General features: G+C 39.7%; 1 protein-coding gene across 2 annotated transcripts in view; it reads left to right on the top strand.

Moving 5' to 3' along the window:
• Positions 1 to 17,126, top strand: part of gtf3c2 (general transcription factor IIIC, polypeptide 2, beta) — a 101,964-nt gene that overhangs the window by 60,263 nt on the left and 24,575 nt on the right. For both annotated transcript variants that reach the window (XM_052025312.1, XM_052025311.1), the window contains exons 13-16: positions 7,290 to 7,451; positions 8,676 to 8,763; positions 11,087 to 11,215; positions 16,192 to 16,398. In XM_052025312.1, coding sequence (XP_051881272.1) covers positions 7,290 to 7,451; positions 8,676 to 8,763; positions 11,087 to 11,215; positions 16,192 to 16,398 — 586 coding nt within the window. The remainder of the gene's footprint in view (positions 1 to 7,289; positions 7,452 to 8,675; positions 8,764 to 11,086; positions 11,216 to 16,191; positions 16,399 to 17,126) is intronic.

The following is a 17,126-nucleotide window of genomic DNA, read 5'->3' as shown; positions in this document are numbered from 1 at the left end:
TTTTAAGTGTCTGTTGGCTACTTGGCAACTTCAAGATCATTATTTTCAAATCACTCTTAACACATTCTAGGTGAGAAATTATCCTAGTCATGTTTCCTATCTGTATTCCATGTAATCGAAATACTACTTTTTGTGTTCCCTTTTTGATCAGTTCATTATATATGGACTGATTGTTAATCCAGAGGCCTGTTCGTGAGATGGATTTAAATCCATCACTGGAGCTGGGGGGCATAATTTCAGTTAATTAAATTGGAATGAAAAATTTAGTATCAGTATTTATATCCTTGAAAATACTGGATTGATATTTAAAATCTCACCTGGTTTGATAATGTCCTTTTAAGGAAGGAACTCTGCCATCTTCACCCATTCTGACCTGTATATAATTTGACCTAGCAAACTAATCCATTCAGTGGCAATAAGGGATGGGAATAATGCTCATTAATCATCCTTTCAACAACTACCTACCCACTTTTCAAAACTCTTTCAAGGCCAATTTATACAACTTATTCTGTCCATCCACCCCTTTTCCATACTACCTGCCTTGTTGCCTTGCATGAATTTCTGAACTGCAGATCCATTATGTCACTAGGACTACCTCCTTATATTGCTATCTTATTGTCCAGTCCAGCCCAACCCTACCTTGTCTCATTTGCTGCTTGAACAAAAACAAGGCCTTGCATTGATATAGCGTATTACACATCCCAAATTGCTTTATAGCAGAGAACTACTCCTTGTGTTTAATAAAGGAAATGCAGCAACCAGTTTGCACAGAAGCAAGCTGCCAAAAAGATTAGTGTTATAATTTCCAAATAAATTGATAATGTTGATTGGGGATGAAAAGTATCCAGGACACTAAGAATAACTCCCTGATCTTCTTTGAAATGGTTCTATGTAAACTTCTGTCCACCTCAGAATAGATACCTCATAGACAACGTATCTTCCAATATAGCAGTTTTTAAGTAATGCAAGGGGTGTCAGTCTAGATTCTTTGATGCCTTCTTCAATTTCTTTGTTACTTGAAGACTCAATTATTCCTGTGTTCTTGTGATTAGTCACCCATCTTGCACTTTCTGTAAATTGAGTTCATCCAGAACTTTGGTGTCTGTATTCAAGTCTGGCCACCTGTTGTTTGTCTGGTAACAGCTTGATTGTCTCTTGGTTCCCCCATGATGTCTCGATTTTTAACATTCACATCTTTGTTTTAAATGCTTTGGCTTACCTCTTAAGTACTTTCAAAGTAAGCAGGTGATTTTTCAATTAAAGATATGACAGCGGAACTTGGTCCCATGTATTGTAAGGCCTGTAGCATGTGGGAACTCCTAGCAAATACTCACAGTCTGGAAGGCCACATCTGCAGGAGCTGCCACCATTTTGACCAGCTTGAACACTGGGTTTCAAAGCTTGAGGATCAACTAGAGGCACAACAGTGCATCCATGAGGCTGAGAGTTACGTGCATAGAACATTTTTAGAGGAGACCTTCCTGCAGCTAATGAATTGCAGATAGAGAGAATGGGTAATCATGAGATCCAGGAAGGGAGGCAGGCAGGTAGTCAGCAAAGCCTCAGAGTACAAGTCAGTCCATTACTGTTTATTGGAAAATGTTGGGAATGGTACATGTGAATGCTGCTCAGGGGAGTGCAGCCAGAACCAAGGTCACGGCACTATGGCCGGCTCAGCTGCATGAGGGGTAGGAGCAAGTGTCTGGAGGGAATAGTGAGTGAAATAGATGGGTGCTTTTGCAGCCATAGTTGTAAATCCAGGATGGTGTGTTGCTTCCCAGGGTCAAGGATATCACTGAATGATTGCAAGGTGTTATAAACAGGATGTTAAACAGAGATTTTGGTTCACATCAATATTAACAAAAGAGCAAAAATGAAGGATCAGATTCTGCGACTTGCTTTTGAATCAGCTACTCAGCTTGCTAAATTCAGGACTGTAAGCTTGTAATCTCTGTATTACTTTCGTTGTCAAATGCTAATCAGTATAGGATTAGGAGTGGGGCGATAGGTGAGATGAATATGTGACAGAAGAGATGATGCAGGAGGGAGACTAGGTTTTTGGGTTATTGAAAATCCTGTACAAGTCAGACATGGTTGCACCTGAACATGATGGAGTCAACATCCTTGGGGTAAGGAGGGGTAGGGTTACTAGGGCTGTTGGGAAGGGTTTAAATTAATTTGACAAGGGATTGGGGTGAGGTGTACAACAGGGATTGAGTATCAGCCAAATATAGAAGGAAAGGTAAGTCTCCAGGCACATTGGAGCAATATAAGGCTGGATTTATTTTAATACTTGGAGACTGACAAGTAAGGCTGATGAACCACTGGTGATAGTCTATGTATGGGAATATATTGTTGCTATCAAGGAAACCTTGATGAAAGACAAGCAACACAGCATTCCAGGGTCTTCAGGTGGGCTAGGGTGGAGGTGGGGGCTGGAATGCAAAAGAGAAGGTGGCATTATAATATTAGTCAAGGAATCCATTATTGTAGTAAGGAGGGATGATGTCCTATCCTAGAGGGTTCTACAGATGAGGCCATATGGTGAGACCTTAGAAGCAAGGAGGAGGCAGTCAGTTTGCTTGCACTGTCTCAAAGGCCTCTAAGTTGTCAGTAGGTGATAGAGAAACAGTTATGTAGGCAAATCAGAGAGAAGTGTTAAAATAATATTGTATTGATAGTAGGGTATTTCATCATCCCTAATATTAACTGGGGTCACCTTAATGTTAAAGACTTGAAAGGGGTGGAATTTTCAAAATGTGTCCAGGAGATCTTTTGAGCTAGTCCATAGATATTTCTACAAGATACTGGAGGGAGTGTCAATGGGAGAACATCTTGGAAATGATGACTGTAACTCTTAAGTTTTAAGATTATGAGGAAGGACAAGGATTGTTTGGAAATTAAGGCCCTGAATTGGGGGAAGGCTGATTTTTAATATGATAAAATAACCTGGAAAAAGTGGATTGGGAGCAGCTACTTGCAGGTAGGTCTACAGGCCACAAATGGGAGGCAATCAAAAGCAAAATAGTGAATGTTCTGGGCCAACTGCTTCCCTAAGGGTGAAGGTTAAGGCCAACAAATCTAAGGAATTCTGGATATCATGAGTTAGTTAAAGGAAAAAAAATGTGGCTTATGGCAGGTTTGAAGAACTGAAAACTGGTGAGGCCCAGGAGGACTAAGCTGTGAGTGTGTGTGGGTGTGTGTGGGTTTGGCCGGGGGTCCGCAGGGGGAGGGGTAGGGAAGGGATTTATTTTTTTAAAAAGTAGTTAGGGGATGAAGAGGGGGCAGGAAATGGCTGACAGTCAAATTAAGGAAGCTCCCAAAGCATTTTATAAGTATATTAAGGGCATGAGAGTAACCAGGGAAAAGAGTAAACCTATTAGGTGTCAAAGTTGCAATCTGTGCATTGAGGATGTCAGTAAGATCTTAAATGAATACTTCTCATCTGTATTCACTGTGGGAAAGGATACTGTCGGAGAATTCAGGGAGGGAGACAGTAGAATTATAGTCATGCAGTCATACAGCACATAAACAGGCCCTTTGGCTCACCATGTCCACGTTGACCTTTTTGTCTAACCATGCTAATATCATTCTAGGACAAATTACAATAGGGCATATTAGATATCTTAGCAAGCTTTAAAGGTGGATATATCCATAGGACCTGATGAGTTGAATCTTAGGTTGCTATGGAAGGCTAAGGAGGAGATTGCTGGGGCCTTAATGGAAATTTTCAGATCTTCTCTGGCCGCAGAAGAGGTACTAGGTGAGTGGAGGACAGCAGATGTAGTAACTTTATTCAAGAACGGAAGCAGGAACAAGCCAGGTAATTACAGGCTGGTGAGTCTGACATCAATGGTAGGGAGGTTATTGGAAAAAACTTTTGAAGAACAGAATTAATCTGCCCTTAGAAAGGCAAGGATAGTCGGTATGGCTCTTTAGAGGGGATGTCCTGCCTGTGTAATTTAATTAAATTTTTTGAGGCGGTTATAAAGTGTGCTGATGAGGATAATATTGCTGATTTTGTCCACATTGACTTTAGTAAGGCTTATAATAAGGTCCTAGATGGGAGACTGGTCCTATGGGATCCAGGGCAGTTTGGAAGATTAGATTCAAAATTGGCTTAGTGATAGGAGGCAGAAGGTGGTAGCTGAGGGATGCTTCTCTGACGAAAAGCCTGTGCAGTAGTTTACTAGAAGGATTGGTGCTCGGATCCTTGCTGTTTGTTGGATACATTAATAATTTGGATGTGAATGCAGAAGGTATGATTAGTAAGTATGCAGATGACATGAAAATTAGTGGTTGTTGATAGTGAGGAGGGTGGTCTTTGCTACAGAACAATATTAGTTCTGTAGCAAAGACCACCCTCCTCACTATCAACAATAGTTGGTAATATGGGCAGAGAAATTGCAGTTGGAACTTAATCCTGAAGAATAGGAGGTGGTACATTTTTGGAGGACTAATAAGGCTAGGGTACACTCAGTGAATGGTAGGCCCCAAGGAAGTAGTGAGGACCTTGGGAACATGTCCAAGGATCCCTGAAGGTACAGCACAGGTAATAAGATGGCTAAGAAAACATGCTGGGTACATGCCTTCATTAGCCAGGGCATGTGATATGAAAGCTGGAAGGTTATGTTACAACTATGTGAAACATCAGTGTGGCAACAGCTGGATTTCGGAGCGCAGTTCTGGTTGCCACATTATAGGAGGAATATAATTGTACTGGGGAAGTGATGTGAAATGAGATACATATAGAGAAGTACTTGAAGGATGGTCAAAAGCCAAAGGGCCTCTTTCTGTGCTATGTGACTCTGTGACTCCCACTTTAATGATGAGACTAAAGTGGGTGGGTTTATTTTCTTTGAAGCAAAAGAGGCTGAGGGGGTGACCTGATTGAGGTGTACAAAATTATGAGGGGCATGGATGGTGAGAAACTTTTCCCCTTAGTGGGGGTGTTATGACCAGATTTAATGAGATTTAGAGGGGATTTGAAGGGGTAGTGGAGATAAGTACTCTAACAATTAGTGCTATTTACATTCACACTTGAAACGGCATGGCATTAAGGTTATGAGCTGAGTGCTGTGAAATGAGATTCATATCGAGAGGTACTTGAAGGATGGTCAAAAGCCAAAGGGCCTCTTTCTGTGCCAAGTGCCTCTTTCTCAGCTAGTTCCTCCAGTTTCTCAGTTCTCTGAGATCTCTGCAATTGTTCAATTCTGATCTTGTCAATCTCAACAATTTCTTATTAGAAGCAATGCCCTCAGCTATCTAATCTGTCAGAATTCCCTCCCTAAACCTTGTCTCTTTTTCCTCTTTAAAGCCTCTTTAAAATCTTTCTCTTTGATCAAGCTTTTTGTCAACTGTCCTACTATTATGAAAAATTAATGGTGCGCCATAATACAAATTGTCTATGTAAAGGATATTAATGAGATAGTTGGATTGACATCTACAATATGTGTGGTGTAAATCTATACCATAGATTTGTGGTAATTTCTTCCAACAGCCACTGTATATTTCCATATTTTTTAAGTAGAATTTAAATCCTTAATGTGCCAAGATGAAACCTGAACTAACCTCCTGGATTATTTGTCTTGTAATCTAGCTTCAATGAAGTTTCTTGACTTTCTGAATGCTAGTATCTGAAAGTTTAAGATAGTAAGAAGTGTCACACAGCATCTTAGCATAGTCAGAACATTAAACTGCTGATGCTTCATACCAGTATTCAACTTCTGAATGCCACTATTTTTCAATAGTTCTGGGATTTTTTTTCTGCACGTGCAAAAGTACTATATTTAAGAGATCATTCATTGATCTACAATTTATGGAATTAATTTTTCTGCCTCTCAATATTAAATTCACAGCTAAGTAGTCTTTGTATTTGAATTAGAAAACTATGTTTCACATGTTTTACTTTCATGTCAGAAATTGGTCCCTCCTGTTGTGAATGTGGGACCAGCTGATTCTTAACTAGTTATAAATAACTGGTTTTGAAAGATTTAATTTGTTGAAGCTTGCAATAAGTGGAACAAGTTAAGCATTGATTATTACATTGACTATCTTCTATACTCACATAGTCTTCTTCATGCTCACAGTAAATTGCAGTTTCCATAGCTAACCCTATATATCATCATTCTGTGCTAAAGTACTGCTTTCATGGGTAAACCAGTGTTCTTTTGGAAATAATCAGCCATTGTACCTTCATTGTTATGTATCAGAAATGATGTGAAACACCCACTTTAATTATGAAAATTGCTACATGGTGTTAGGTCATGTTGGTCAGGTTAGATAAAAGATAAATTTACTTCTGCTTTTGCGAAAATGTGTTAATCGGCAGGTATTAATACTTTATATTTATATCAATATTTAAAACCAAAAAAGGAAAGTATTTTCATTCTTGAATATTTTCAGCCCCTTAACTGAATCCTACTTTTACTTGGTTCTTATCTGGAACATACCTTGCCTCCAGCAGTGATCAAGAAACACTGTTCAAGCTAAAGAATGGAAGAGATGTCACCAAGAAAATGCAAAAACTGTTCATTAATTAATAAGCCCTGGGTGGAAAACTGTCAATCAACTTGACAGAGGGTGGTAGGGGTGATACTTACATTTCCTGCAGTTGAGCATTTATATCCCTGTCTGCACCAAGGAATTGGTGTCTACATACCTCTTTTCCCAGCACTGGTATTCATCCAAAACATTTTTTTTAAGTTGGTTAAACCAAAGCATTTAATAATTTAATTTCAGAATTTGCATCAGAATTCGACATGGTGTTTGTCACCTTACTTATAAAGTAATATTGTGTACAAGGGCCTTAAATGATCTAAATGTGTCAGTGTGGAGCTCACACTATATACTATGATTGGTAAGATTTGCTTTTTTTTCTGTTTTTATAATGCAAACAGTTGCATTTGAAGACTTATTTTATAAATGATTCTGCAGGAACTGAATGAGGTCAAGTAGGAATCAAAAGGTATTTTCCTTGTGTATCAAAATTGGATTGAATGCAGTCGATTTTAAGATTTTAAAACTGGATTTGTAACAGCAGATTTGGCATTATATGTGAAAGGAAGGCATACTCATATATTTAAATTAGTTCAGAGATAAAGTGTTGCCATATGGTTAATTCATAAATCATTACTGGTATTATCACTTTTTATGTTATATGAAAATAAGGAGAAAATAAATTTAACGGTCTAGGTTTTGTTCGATTTAACTATCATCAATGTGTAACTTAACTTTTTATTCTTGTTGGTTAATTTTCATTTGTCTTCTCTCAAATTGTCTACTAATAGCAATTTTCTAGTGACTGCTAGCCCTGACAGGAAAATCAAGTTTTGGGATCTCAGGAGAACATACCAACCTGTCAATGATATCAAGCGATACTTAAACACTGAAGTTGCTTGGTTGTTGCCCTGGTGTGGAGTTATGGTGGCACAAGAAAATTGCTATGCAGCGTAAGTTTTAACTTGGGTGACAAATTGATTCATGTAATTAAAGTGTAAATTAATAGCCTCATATACTGCTAGTTAATTATAGTTTTAAATTTTAGAGTAAAGCTGGCTTCATAAGTATAAATATAGAAAAAGATAGAAATACTCAGCAAGTCAGGCAGTATCTGTGGCAAGCAAAACTCCTTCAGCATCTGTAGTTTTTTTTAAATTTTTTGCGACCTTAGTATACCCATTTTGGTCCAGAATGACCCGATGAGATACTGAAGAAATGCGAATCATAATTTATCGTATTAATGTAATTTCATTTTTTAACCTCAATGCAAAATTGCCTTCTGGGACAATACATTGAATGCCAGGGAAACTGAGACCAGTAGGAATTGTCATGTAGTGACTTAAAATTGATCTGAACTACAATAGTTCTTCTTTGTCTTTCTACGCCTTCACTGTACTATTTTTCTTATTTGAACCTCTGATATACAGTATAAAACAAGTATAGTTTTCATAAACAATTCATTTTGGTATTGCTATATTTAAAATAATATGCATTATTGTAAAAGTATTATGGTTTTATTATAATTTCACTCATGTTGACCATAAAAAGTCTTTAAACTTGCCATTAGGATAGGACAGCTGGATTTAACAGTGTAAATATAGGAATCCATGAACAATTGCTGGTCTCCCATAAAGTGTACGATCAAACATTTGTGTAAAAGTTCCTTAATCATAAATTCACTGATCAGAATTTATGCTACTAGTAGATGCACTGAAAGGTTGCGAAACCATATCAGGAACCAAGTGATTTATGGCTTAGATTGTCATTTTCAGAACCATTGTGCCACTTATGCAACAAATTAATACTGTATTCAGTGAATGCAGAAATTTGGAAAATTTATCACACCAAACTACCTGCCCTGGTTATAAATATAACTGACTTGGGGTCAATCTAATGTTGAGCACACTGTTGGACATTTCCCCTGTTGTATTATTTCAGAGGTAGCATTAAAATTAAGTATTTAGCTATTTGTTTTTTCTGTATTTAGCCAGCTTGTGAACAGAAAAAGATGAAAAATCTTTTGAAGTGTACTATTGTTGGGGAAGTAGAAATTATGGTCAGACCCTATTAGAAGATAAATCTTGAGAATGATGGGCCAATTTATTTGTTTAGACCACAAATGATACTACTTAAGGAAGCATCCATGCTAGATCTCTGACATGTTTTTCTTGTAGGTTTGGCCTCAGTGGAATTCACTATTTGGATGCTGGTTTTCTTGGATTTAAGCCTTATTTTGCTGCTCCAAGAACAGGAACTGTGTGGGTAGGTTTGTTTTTCCTTTGATGATGTTTAGAAATGTAAATGGACTCCTTTGCTGCAGAAATGTATTTTCTTATACCAAGAGGATTTAATCAGTTTGCAATTTAAGGAAGCATTTCGGCAGTGGTTCAAGCATTTTAGACTGTAATTTTATATTGAAGGACTTTTTTCAGAAGGACATAATTTATGAAGTGTAGTCACAGTTGGAACATGGCAACATCAATTGCCCAATTACTTTTCTATCTCCAATAGCTTTAAAATGCATGCAGGCTTTTTTTTTTAACTGAAAAATACCCACCTCCTCTTACTAATTTTATCTCCTTGCTCTTATTTGTTGGACTACTGCTATTCCATCCAAGATTGAGAAGATTATCATGAGTTGCTTAGATATAACTTAAATTTACCCAAAGAAACTTCAGGATCTAGGAGACATTGTATCGTGATTCTCCAACCTGATCATAACATGATTCAGGTTGGAGGTGCAGAAGATTGGGCTATAAGCCTTCATTTTTTTTTTAGCAGAACAAATGTTTATTTTTACATTGTAGCATTGTCCCTTATTATAACAATGAACGAGGGAAAATATCCTTGATTATCATTTTTTGCAATGCATTGCTTTTATTGCAAAAAAAAAGCTTATCACAGATCTGCATATGATAATTTTTCTTTTTTATTTCAATAAATATAAAAGCAGCAGGATCATTTCTTGTTCTTCAATTATTTACTATTTATGACCTGGAAATGGGGGCAGAATGTAAGGTATCCAAGCTTGCTGATGACATGAAAACAGGTGGAAGGGCCAGTTGTGATGAGGATATTGTGACTCTGCAGTAGGATAATGACAGATTGAGTAAATGGGCAAAAACTGGCAGATGGAGTTTAATGTGGGAAAGTGTGAGGTCATGCACTTTGGAAAGAAGAATCAAAAGGCATATTATTATGCAAGTGGAAAGAGACTGCAAATGAGTGAAGTACAGGTGGATTTAGGTGTTCATATGCATGAATCACAAAAAGTTAGTAGGCAGGTGGAACAAGTAGTTAAGAGGGAAAATAGCATGTTGGCCTTTGTTGCAAAGAGTTTAAGACTAGGGAAGTTTTGAAGAAGCACCTCTATTTCCTCAGGAGGCTAAAGAAATTTGGCAGGTACCCTTTGATCCTCACCAATTTTTATCGATGCACCATAGAAAGCATCCTATCTGGATGCATCACCACTTGGTATGGAACTGCTCTGCGTGTGACCACAAGAAACTGCAAAGAGTTGTGGACACAGCTCAGCACATCATGGATACCAACCTCCCCTTCATAGACTCTGTCTGCATTTCTAGCTGCCTGGGTAAAGCAGCCAACATAATCAAAGACCCCAGCAACCCGGACATTCTCTCTTCTTCGCCCACCCCCTCTTCCTCCCAATCAGGCAGAAGATAGAAAAGCCTGAAAGCAAGTACCATCAGGCTCAAGGACAGCTTATATCCTATTGTTATAAGACTATTGAATCGTCCCCTAGTGTGATAAAATGGACTCTTGACCTCACAATCTACCTCGTTATGGCCTTGCCCCTTATTGTCTACCTGCACAGTTTCTGTAACTGTAACACTTTATTCTGCATTAACAGTTATTGTTTTCCCTTTTATTAACTCCATTGTAATGAAATGATCTGTGTGGATGGCATGGAAAACAAAATTTTTCACTGTACCTCGGTACATGTGACAATAATAAACCAATTTACCAATTTATAGTTCTACAGGGTGTTAGTGAGGCCACACCTGGAATACTCTGTACAGTTTTGCTCCCCTTACCTAGGAAAAGATATGGTTGCATTGGAGGCAGTTCAAAAGAGGTTCATCTGGCTAATTCTTGGATGAGAGTATTGTCTGATCAAGAAAGGCTAAATGGGTTGGATCTGTATTTTTTGGAGCTTAAAAGAATGAGGAGTGATCTTATTGAAAGATGCAAGATCTTAAGTGAGCATGATAGGGCATGATGTCGAGATGTTTTCACTGGTAGGAGAGTCTTGATTGAGGTTTCAAGGTCACTTAAAACTCAGGTACATAGAAGAGGGTAGTGAATCCTTGGAATTCTCTATCCCAGATAATTGTGGAAAATAACTAATTTAAAAATCAGGGAATTAGAGCAAAGGGAATCTGGCACAGAGAAGTTGGGGCCTGGGGTACATCAGCTGTGATTGCGTTGAATGGCAGGGCAGGCTTGAGGGGTCAGCTGGCCTACTCTTGCTTCTATTTTCTTTTACTTGGTTACCCCCCTTTTTTTACATTTCAGTTACATTTGTATGTTTCCTTAAAATAGTTGCCTTGTATTCTGCTTGTAGAGTATTTCTGGGTCTGATTGGCTAAATACCTGTGTGTCAGGAGACAATACAGGAGAAGTGATAGCTGTGATCCTTCCAGACTGTATGAACAATACCATGAATATCAAGCGACCTAATGAGCGTCGATTTGTGAGTATGCAGTGAGGTGTTGCCTGTTCTGGATTCATGAGACGTGAAAAACAATCATTGAAAGTCTAGTTCAGTAAAAAAGTATTAATACATCTCAAATATATATTTAAAGTGATGTAATATTTATTAAAATACCAGTGTTAAAGTACAAATTATCAAGCAGTTTTATTTAATCAGAATCTGTAAGATATTTGACCTTATTTGTGTGCTTGTGTGGTAAACTTGGTAACCTTGGTTGGTTTTATATTGCAAGAACTTTTATCAGCAGAACTGCGGAATGTTGGACTCATTGGGAAAACAAACAAATTGCAATTATATTTTTAAGTTGCTGATATAGAAATTCTGTTTGGTTGAAGGCTTCCATATAATACTTAATCATAAAAATATGCACTAATCTAACAACAGTTGTGTGTTTCTACATCTATAGCCTACTCTCCCCCATTAAAAGGTGTTACCCAAAAGAATTAGATTTCAGAGCTATTGAAGTTCAGGCTATGTCATCACAACTTCAGTAAGCGCCAGAACAAGCTGTTATAAATTGCCTACCAACTTTCCAGTTGGCCAGTCTAAATTTTCAGAAAATGTCATTGAAAGTCTGAGAAATATGATCATTCAGTAGTTCCCTGAAGTTACCTGTAGTGAATCAGCAAGCATCAAAGAAACAACTTGTATTGCTCAAATTTCTTATGGTATATTAGAACCATAGAACAATACAGCGCAATACAGGCCCTTCGGCCCACCATGTTGTGCCGACCTTTAAACCACGCCTAAGACTATCTAACCCCTTCCTCCCACATATCCCCCTATTTTAAATTCCTCCATATGCTTACCTAACAATCTCTTGAACTCGACCAATGTACCTGCCTCCACCACTACCCCAGGCAGCGCATTGCATGCACCAACCACTCTCTGGGTGAAAAACCTCCCTCTGATATCTCCCTTGAACTTCCCACCCATTACTTTAAAGCCATGCCCTCTTGTATTGAGCAATGGTGCCCTGGGAAAGAGGCGCTGGCTGTCTACTCTATCTATTCCTCTTAATATCTTGTACACCTCTATCATGTCTCCTCTCATCCTCCTCCTCTCCAGAGAGTAAAGCCCTAGCTCCCTTAGTCTCTCCTCATAATCCATACTCTCCAAACCAGGCAGCATCCTGGTAAATCTCCTCTGCACCCTTTCCAACGCTTCCACATCCTTCCTATAATGAGGCGATCAGAACTGGACACAGTACTCCAAGTGTGGTCTAACCAGAGTTTTGTAGAGCTGCATCATTACCTCACGGCTCTTAAACTCGATCCCACAACTTATGAAAGCTAACATCCCATAAGCTTTCTTAACTACCTTATCCACCTGTGAGGCAACTTTCAGGGATCTGTGGATGTGAAACCCCAGATCCCTCTCTTCCTCCACACTACCCAGAATCCTGCTATTAACCTTGTACTCCGCCTTGGAGTTTGTCCTTCCAAAGTGTACCACCTCACACTTCTCCGGATTGAACCCCATCTGCCACTTCTCAGCCCAGCTCTGCATCCTATCACTATCCCTCTGCCATCTTCGACAGTCCTCCACACTATCCACAACACCACCGACTTTTGTGTTGTCTGCAGACTTGCTAACCCACGCTCCTACCCGCTCATCCAAGTCATTAATAAATATCATGAAAAGTAGAGGTCCCAGAACTGATCCTTGTGGGACATGCTTACACTAACACACATTAAACTAATACTAACGCACACTAACACTAGCACACACGAGCATAACTCACAATAAGCCTACCATGTGGAACCTTGTCAAACGCCTTACTAAAATCCATGTAGACCACATCTACTGCACTACCCTCATCAATCTTCCTGGTCATCTCCCCAAAGAACCCTATCAGGCTTGTGAGACATGATGTTCCCTTCACAAAGCCATGCTGGCTGTCCCTAATCAGTCCATGATTCTCTAAATGCTCATAGATCCTATCTCTAAGAATCCTTTCCAACAGCTTGCCCACCACAGACATAAGGCTAACTAGTCTGTAATTCCCTGGACTATCCCTACTACTTTTTTTGAATAAGGGGACAACATTTGCCACCCTCCAATCCTCCGGTACCATTCCTGTGGACAACGAGGACTCAAAGATCGTAGCCAACGGTTCAGCAATCTCCTCCCTCACCTCGCGGAGCAGCCTGGGGAATATTCCGTCAGGCCCTGGGGACTTATCTGTCCTAATATTTTCTAACAGCTCCAACACATCCTCCCTCTTGATATCTACATGCTCCAGAACATTAACCTTCCCAACACTGTCCTCAGCGTCATCAAGGCTCCTCTCTTTGGTGAATACTGAAGAGAAGTAGTCATTGAGAACCTCACCCACTTCCCCAGCTTCCAGGCAGATCTTCCCACCTTTGTCTCTAATCTGTCCTACCTTTACTCTCGTCATCCTTCTACTCTTCACGTACGTGAAAAAAGCCTTGGGATTCTCCTTAACCCTACTCGCCAAGGCCTTTTCATGTCCCCTTCTTGCTCTCCTCAGCCGCTTCTTAAGTTCCTTCCTTGCTACCCTATATTCCTCATGAGCCCTATCTGATCCTTGCTGCCTACACCTTATGTATGCTGCCTTCTTTCTCTGCCTCACCGGGACAAATTTATCCCTAACATTCTGCAAGAGATCCCTGAACAACGACCACCTCTCCATAGTACATTTCCCTTCAAGAATGTCATCCCAATTTACGCTCTCAAGTTCTAGGTTTATAGCCTCATAATTTGCCCCTCCCCAATTAAATATCTTCCTGTCCTCTTTACTCCTGTCCTTGTGCATGACAATGCTAAAGGTTAGGGAGCAGTGGTCACTGTCTCCCAAATGCTCACCCACCGAGAGATCTGTCACCTGACCCAGTTCATTACCTAATACTAGATCTAATATGGCATTCCCTCTAGTCGGCCTGTCAACATACTGTGATAGGAATCCGTCCTGGACACACTTAACAAACCCTCTGCCCTGTCTAAACCTTTGGTACTAAGCAGGTGCCAATCAATATTTGGGAAGTTGAAGTCTCCCATGATAACAACCCTGTTATTCTAGCACCTTCCCAAAACCTACCTCCCAATCTGCTCCTCAGCATCCCTGCTGCTACCGGGGGGCCTATAGAATACCCCTAGTAGAGTAACTGCTCCTTTCTTGTTCCTAACTTCCACCTATACTGACTCTAGAGAGGATCCTTCTACATTATCCATCCTTTCTGCAGCTGTAATATTGTCCCTGACCAGTAACGTCACCCTTCCTCCTCTTCTCCCCCCTTCCCTATCCCTTTTAAAACACTGAAATTCAGGAATATTCAATATCCATTCCTGCCCTGGTGACAGCCAAGTCTCTGCAAGAGCCACAATATCATAGTCCCATGTACTTATCCAAGATCTCAGTTCATCACCCTCATTCCTGATATTTCTTGCACTTAAGTAAATGCACTTTAGCCCATCCACCTTTCTACTTTTATACCCTGTACTCTGCTTCTCCTTCCTCAAAGCCTCTCTACATGTTAGATCTGACTTTTCCACATCCACTTTTTCCTCTGACCTACCCCTCTGTTTCCCATCCCCCTCGCAAACTAGTTTAAACCCTCTCGAACCACCCTAGCAAACCTGCCTGCAAGGATATTGGCCCCTTCTTGGGTTCAGGTGTAACCCATCCTCTCTGTACAGGTCCCACCTTCCCCAGAAGAGATCCCAATGATCCAAAAATCTAAAACCTTCCCTCCTGCACCAACTCCTCAGCCATGTATTCATCTGCCATCTCCTCCTATTCTCACCTTCACTATCACGTGGCACTGGCAGCAATCCTGAGATTGCTACCCTTAAAGTCCTGTTCTTCAGCCTTTTGCCTAGCTCCCTCAACTCACCTTTCAGGACCTCATCCCTCTTCCTACCTATGTTGTTGGTACCAACGTGTACCACGACTTCTGGCTGTTCTCCTTCCCGCTCACTCTGCTGCCCACTAGATATGGCGGTCTTCTTTTTAAACTGTTCGCGCACTAATGACTGACGTCACGCGCCTGCACAGTTACTCCCCACTATCCCCGAACCGTTAGGAAAAAAAACTTACCTGTTCGGAACTCCTCAGCTGATTCCGCTCGCTCGCCTCTCGCTCCCAATCGAAAACACCGAAGACTTTCCTTCTCTTTTTAAACTGTTCACGCACTACCGACTTACGTCACGCGCCTGCGCAGTTACTCCCCGCTATCCCCGAACCATTAGGGAAAAAAAAATTAGAAACAAAAGTTCTGTGGACTAAATTAACATAACTCAAGGTAAAATTATTTTTAAGTGTCTGAATTTTAAATTTCATGAGGTCCATGGGTCCTAGTGATTTCCAACAATGAACAAGTTCTACGTGTATGTGAGCAAAGTATATTGAGTACCTTTCAAGGACCAGTGTGAAAGTTATATTATGCAAATGTTAACTCAGACAAGAAGTACAAAAAATGAGATAAAATAAGTAAAATGTTCATTTTTTCTCATGCATTTTATATAGTCGTTAAATTCTAAGTCAATCATATTTTGAGATAATGCTTCTTCAGTTACTAAGGGGAATTGATGTTTTCAGCCTAGATCTTTGATATTATAAGTGGGTGTTGGTTTGTGAATAAAATGCAGATCGTCTACATAAGTGCTATCCAATAAGTAAGGATAATAACTTCAGAGGATTGCTGTATTTTCCAATCTGCATGGGCAAAAAATCTCAAGTTTTCCTACTTGTCTTCGCTGATACGTGCTGTAGGTGAAAACCTACTAGGAACTAGTTTAAGATTCCAAATAATTTCGTACAGGACTCCTGCAGCCAACAATAGAAAAAATCTTTCATCTGTTAAGTCAGGAGTGGATTTGGAAATTAAAGGTTTTCTAAATTCACTCGCAATTTTAAAAACATACTTGAGAGAACTCTTAAGCTCCTTGTTTTGTTGTACTCTTGCTTAATGACCATTATCTTTGTACAGCCTATTTATAAAGCTGACCTCGTTGATCACAATGCTGTCAGCAGCATTTCAAGTGCCAGTCCAAATCAAGAAGTGAAGGAGGCCAAGATCCAAAAAAAATCTTCAGCAAAGGAGAAAGAAGATTTAAATTCCAGCTGTATCCCTGAACCAAAGACTTATAGTGAGACAGTGAAGAAATATTACCTGATGTTTGATGACACTGATCTGGTGAGAAAAAGGATTTGAACCTTGTTTACTTCGTGTTCCTCTTGATTTTATGCGATGTAACTTTTGGAATAGGCCAAATATAAGGTCTAAAGTGCTTGGCTGTGTTTTCATCCCCTCTCCACCCCACATATCTTTGGACTCCATGACTATCGCCCTGCCAATAGTCTCTCCATCACCCAATCTCCTAACCTACCCTGCCCACCACCTCCCATCCCCCATCCGACTTTAACCTTCCCCATAGGTTATCTTTCTCCTCCCCATACATCTCCATCCATTCTTAATATCCTAATTAACAAGCTTGTAGAATGGAGATCACAGCAGAATGGATTTTGCATAGGTAAGGGATATCTACAGCACCTTGCCCCCTCTCTCCAGGTAGCAGAATATGGTAGTCTGATGTCTTCCTCTACTGGCCCCATGCAATGCTATTTTAATGCATGTTGTTATGTGCATTGCAATTTCTAGCCCTTTATCTCAGCAGTAGAGCCAAAGCCACACCTCCCTAATTATCAAAAGGGGAAGAAAATATGATGAAACAAAGAGGGTGAATGATGCACATGAGATGAAGTGAATGAAATACAAGATAGGTAATGAGAAAACATGAGAATTAAATAGCAGTTAACATTGAAAAGGAGTGGTTACTAAGGATGCATATAACCGATTAGAGACCAAGCAGGTAATCTGTCCATAGTGGTAAAGGACAAGGGTGGAAAAATTAAAGACAGCTA

The sequence above is a fragment of the Pristis pectinata genome, chromosome 10 (assembly GCF_009764475.1).
Source record: "Pristis pectinata isolate sPriPec2 chromosome 10, sPriPec2.1.pri, whole genome shotgun sequence".
Classification (NCBI taxonomy): domain Eukaryota; kingdom Metazoa; phylum Chordata; class Chondrichthyes; order Rhinopristiformes; family Pristidae; genus Pristis; species Pristis pectinata.
This window is presented reverse-complemented; position numbering and strand designations above follow the sequence as displayed.